We start from the raw sequence: 5170 nt of genomic DNA, 5'->3' as shown, positions 1-5170 counted from the left end.
TGTCACTTAGTCCATCATTTTTCACTGGTTGAAAAGAAGCAAGACAATAGGTAGAATACTTATCATTTATCTTGGGGGCCACAGACTCTGCCCCAAACTCTGCTATATGCAGCTAACTCATATCCTGGAATCCACGGGGGCTTCTTGGGAGGACAATGGGACATAGAAGACCAAAGAGCAGGGAAGCTTGGATGCTGGTCCAGTTCCCACCCCTCAAGGGCTGGGTTTTAGGGCCAGTACTTCCTCTCTGTGAGACTGGCCCTGCTCTTCTCTATTCCTTCTTCTCTCCCTCTTTCATGGACAGTGGGAACTCATAAGCTCTCCTCGGCGAAGTTTCTTCGAAGGAAGAGAGTTCTAGAAAGTCTGGGTACTCTGAGGCTTCTCTGGGAGAGGTTTTGGAGGGAAGACACAACAGAACATAGTGTAGCCTGTAAGAAGTTTATTTTACAGACCACAATGCATACCCCAGCCAAGTTCCCTCAGAGAAAACTACCCTGGGGAGGGGTGGGGTGGGGAATGGGGCAGTCAGGTGAGGCTTCCGGCCAGCTCAGATGACAAACAGGGTCTTCAGGAGAGTGAAACGGTTTGCTTTGATGGGGATCACTGCCTCGTCATTGGGGCAGATACCTAACTGAGGAACAACGTCAACCACGGCAGCCATCCTTACAGTACCTGGAAGAGACAAGGACAAAGATGGTCTCTAATGGCACTCTACCTTCTGGTGTCCTAACCTTTCTATCGGTTTCAGGTCCTCCCCACTGGGACTCAGTTTCCTCAAATGATTTGCAAATGTACTTCCCTTCTTAGCATGGTCTCCATCTACTGTGCCCCCTTTCTCCTACCCCCTGCCCACTCTATCCTTCTGCACCATATCTGGAGCCATGCTTCTCTATGGTTTCTGCTCTCCTATGGGTAGGTCTTCCCTTGAATAACTCCTGTACTTACTGTTGACCTGAAAGTCCCAGTAGAAGGTTCTTGGATAATCGTCACACAGGCAGGAAGTGTATCGATAGTTAAAAGGTCCATCAATTGGCTTGCTGCTTACCAGGTAAGTTTTAATCTGGGGGGAGGAGGTAGAGAGAGATGACCTAGTATTAGCATGGGTGGCAGAAAAGGGGAAGAAAGACAAGAAAGGGTCAAAGAAAAGGAGGAGAAGGAAGAGGATGCCCTTAGTGGGCAAAGAGCAGGGACAGAGGTGGAGGGAGGCACGGGAGATCCACTTTGGTAGAATCATCTCAGGAGCTGAAGTCTAGGTCAGAAGGTTTTCTGTGCTGTGCTCACAGTGCTATAGACTCACATGGATGTCTGGCTCAGGAGGGCAGAGGTGAGTGAATCCCTGGGCCCAGGAGCACTCATCCTGGGCTCAGGCCATCTGGGGGGCAGGCTTGCCTGGGTTTGCAGCCAGGGCTTCACGAATTGCCCATGACCGCAGCCAGACTGACTGGGGGAGAAAGCCAAAGCCAGGCCCTGTTGCAGCACTGTGACCTCCACAGTGCTTCTCTCAAACTCGGTGACCTTCAGTAATGAATGTGATACCTCTCATACTCGCTTTCTTCAGTTGTGCAAGAACAACTAACTGCCTGTCCAACCTAGCTGTGAGATGAGCAAATGCAATCTTGAACATACGCTTGCTTCAATCTTTTTTAACCTGAGAGTGCTTTACAACTTAAGATCCCTGTAAACACACTGCCTCTGTACAGTTCAGCAGCACCTGGCTCATGTTCTAGTTCATGTTCAGCACGGGGGTGGGGGAGTGTTAATCCTGGAGTCCATAGACCCAAGGGGTCTGCGAATAGAAGTCAGCGAGTCTGTGAACTCAGATGGAAAGAAATCACACCTTTATTTTCCTGAGTTCCCATTGAAATGGAGCATTACTTCTGCTGTGAATATCATCAGAGATCTGCAGTGTCATTAGCAGTGCGTGATTTTATCACGAGGAGAAACACAGCCTTGTTTGTGCTGCATTACAGATTCATAGATCTTGGAACAGTGCCTGCCCTCATTGCTATGCCAGCTACAAGGGGGTTATCCCTGGGCTCCCTGGGCTTGGCAGGGGCTGGCTGCCTGTCTCCTAAAACCTGCCTGGGCCACTGGCTGGTGACTCTGCACCAAATAGCCCTTTAGCCTCAGACAGTGAATTCAAGGGTTCTCACCATCGCAGTTTTACTCAAAATGCTTTGGAGATGCTGGTGTTTCATTAGAGAAGCTTAACCTTGCTTTGCTTATCTTTTTTGTTACACTGACAGCAATACATGTTCATAATTCAAAATGTCTTGACTCTTGTAAAATCCAAACAAAAGATTGGGACCCATTGGCTGTCCAGGATGACACGTGTGATGTGTTGTCCAAGACAGTGCGCAGGTGAGGGCGCTCAATCAAGCTGAGCAACCCCAGCCACCACAGAGATCATCTTTATAAAATAAAATGTAACCATTCCGTTGTAAATGTATTGCCTTTCCAGCTAACGTGTGGGTAAAGACACACACATATCTATTACTGTATCACAAGTTTATTTTTAGTAATTTTATCACTGCTCTTTAATCTCATAGTTTTCCTATATAATCCAATGCACTTTCCTTAATTAAGGAGTCGGCTTTCTCTTCACTTTACTCCCTCCCCAGGACTGCTACTTACCGCCATACATTCTCTCAATTCTGTTTGAACTACAAGCTTCCCGGTGACTTCTTCAGTTGATCTTGTCACTTGGGGCACCTGGAAGTCCATTATAATCGACTGTCGAGCGGCTCTGGGAAGGACAGAAGCAGGCAGAAGGCAGAGGTCAATCCATCAGAGACAGGGTGCAATGACCAGGGTCGAGGGACTGGGACAATGCAAGGGGAAGGAGATGCTTTCCTGGGGACATCAGAACCCCCTGGACAGTTTTGATTTTTAGATAGTTTGGTTAGTTGGTACTGATTTAGTTTTGCTTAATAAAGCACCTTGGTACTTTATTTAAAACCGAGTATCATTTTTCTTTCCACTGACAAAAAAATACATTACAGAAACAATAAAGGCACAATGCCACATGACATCTCCTAATAAAATTCTATAGGTTCTGCTGATTGGCCACTGACCAGGAGAGCTCAGGTCACCATTAGTAGAGAATTTCATACCGACAGAATCACAAACATCTCAATGCACAGGAGGAGAGACCATTCTTGATGATCCCCCTTCTTTGGCTCCTGGCAGGGCCTAGGATTTGTATTGGTTTAGCTCTGTAGGGGATTTGGACACAGAGGCATATTTGGGAACTATAGATCCCACCCTGCATTCAGGCCGCATCACAGTCTGATGGGGAAAAGGGCCCAGGGGCAAAGGGAGCACTCGGGTCTTCCCCGTCAGCCAGCGAGGGCAGGGCTCAGGACCAGCAGTCACTGTCTTCTTCCCTTCGCTGTTGCGAGAGCAAGAGGGAGGTCATTGCCTGGCCCCTAAGCTTCCCAGCCGCACTTTCTAGAGGAAGCATCCTCTGTGCCCACTGTTCTGGTGCTCAGCAGGCAGGGGAGGGGCGTACGTTCCACCCATTCGTACATGAATTTAGGACAGATAGGATGACCAGCATAGCTAGAGTGACCCACCTTCCAGTGTGCCTGACAAGGGTGGGTGTGCTGGGGTGAGGGGCCTTCAGTGCTAAAACCAAGAAATTTGTAGGCAAACTGGGGTGGCTGGTCACCCTGATGAGCACAGCTTATCAACAATCTGCCACCCCTCAGGGCTAAGTGGAGTGACATTGTATCTGAAGTTGTCCCTCTCAGCGGGGACACCTACCCCCCTCCATTAAATCAGCTTGTCAAGCCCTGGAAGATTTCCTGCAGGATGAAGTACCTGGTCCTGCCACAGAGGGCACCACCAGAATCGCAGTCCCGAAACCTAGCATCCAAAACTTTTCTTTTTTGTAGGGAAAAACTCTCTAGATTTGGTGAGTGGCCCTGCTTCTCCCTCCAAACTGTCCCATTTCCTGCTGCATTTTTGCATGCCCCAATTTTCCTGCTTCCTTCAAACATATTCCATCAGTGAGTTGGTTTATGATTCTTTGCTCCCAGGTGGCTGAGCGGCAGGGGCTGTCGTGAACAAGTGGTCCTCACATTTGTCTTTGGACTTCAGCATAGGAAGAATGCCTAAACTGCTAGGTAACCTCAGCCTTGGACCGTGGAGCCAAGGATCAGTGCCCAGGGCCTCTGATCTACTCAGTGAGTCCTGCCAAAGGTGCCCAAAGCTACTGTCAGAACTCACAGACCTGCTAAAATCTTCCCATCTGGGAGGCAGGGTGTGAGGAGGTGAAGTTCACCAAGCAGAAGTGTAACAAAGGGGTAGACAACGAATAGCACAGTGTGTAGGTCAGAGCCTTGCAGAAAGACCTAATGGTTAATTAAAGCCTACACGAGTGCTGGGAGCCTGTTTATGGGCAACTCGGAAGCACCCAGTGGAGATGTGAGGGGAGTTGATGGGCCTCCTAAGAGGAGAGAGGCAGGAATGCGCATGGGTTCATGAGATTAGATTCCTGGGAAGTTAAAAAAAGTTTTCAGGAAGGGGTATATAGATTTTCAGGATAGGAGAGGAGCCCTCCCCACAAAGATAATTTGTGTGTGTGTGAGAGAGAGAGAGAAGGAGAAAGGCATGGCTCACGGGTCTTCCTGTGCTGTGTTGGTCCCCAGCTGCAGACAGAAAACCAGGAGCAGGGCGGCATGGCTGGCCCTCAACAGGAGCGGCAGAGAGTACATGTTGGAGGAGGCGGATCTGCTGTCCCAGACAAGTAAGGCTCAGGTGCCCTACACTCTTTATATGCAGCTCCAGGGAGCAGAAGAGCTGCCATGCCAACCCACGTGACTACTCGCTCTATTACCCCTTTTCACTCATGATCTTTCCTTGTTGAGCTCGTTTGTTTTTCTATGGAAAAAGTCAGCATTCACTACAGTGTTTGAGTCTGGGAGAGAAGTTAGTTTATCTCTCCTCGTTTTCTCAGTGCCCGAGTTTCTCCAAATGACCAGGGCCTCAACAGATACTCAGCTCTTCCCGAGCTTACAGAAGTGATTTCCCATTCCCCATCATGATACACCTGTCTGTGTGGCTGTTTGTAGCGTCAGCTTCAGTCCTTCCTCCCCTAGCCTCTGGAGGTGAGAGAATCTAGCAACTGTGGCAGACTTCAGGCCATGGCTCTAGGACACATTTGCTT

General features: G+C 49.0%; 1 protein-coding gene across 1 annotated transcript; it reads right to left on the bottom strand.

Moving 5' to 3' along the window:
• Positions 1-419: 419 nt before the first annotated feature.
• PIP (prolactin induced protein) lies at positions 420-4777 on the bottom strand. The gene is made up of 4 exons (XM_037068963.1): positions 4624-4777; positions 2635-2746; positions 946-1060; positions 420-672 (listed from the first exon to the last, which is right to left on the bottom strand). Exons 1-4 carry the CDS (start codon positions 4716-4718, stop codon positions 548-550), a joined length of 447 nt encoding a protein of 148 aa, XP_036924858.1. The 5' UTR covers positions 4719-4777; the 3' UTR covers positions 420-547.
• Between the last annotated feature and the right edge of the window lie 393 nt (positions 4778-5170).

This window comes from Sturnira hondurensis, unplaced genomic scaffold (assembly GCF_014824575.4).
Source record: "Sturnira hondurensis isolate 20B ecotype Veracruz unplaced genomic scaffold, ASM1482457v3 Scaffold0018310, whole genome shotgun sequence".
NCBI lineage: Eukaryota > Metazoa > Chordata > Mammalia > Chiroptera > Phyllostomidae > Sturnira > Sturnira hondurensis.
Note: the sequence above shows the minus strand (reverse complement) of the source record. Positions and strands in the feature narration are given on the sequence as shown.

Coding starts and splice junctions, on each gene's coding strand:
- PIP (XM_037068963.1), bottom strand. CDS start 4,718: ATGTACTCTCTGCCGCTCCTGTTGAGGGCCAGCCATGCCGCCCTGCTC. Junction 1,061..2,634: donor AATTGAGAGAATGTATGGCG/GTAAGTAGCAGT, acceptor TCCTCCCCCCAG/ATTAAAACTTACCTGGTAAG. Junction 673..945: donor CTGGGACTTTCAGGTCAACA/GTAAGTACAGGA, acceptor TGTCTCTTCCAG/GTACTGTAAGGATGGCTGCC.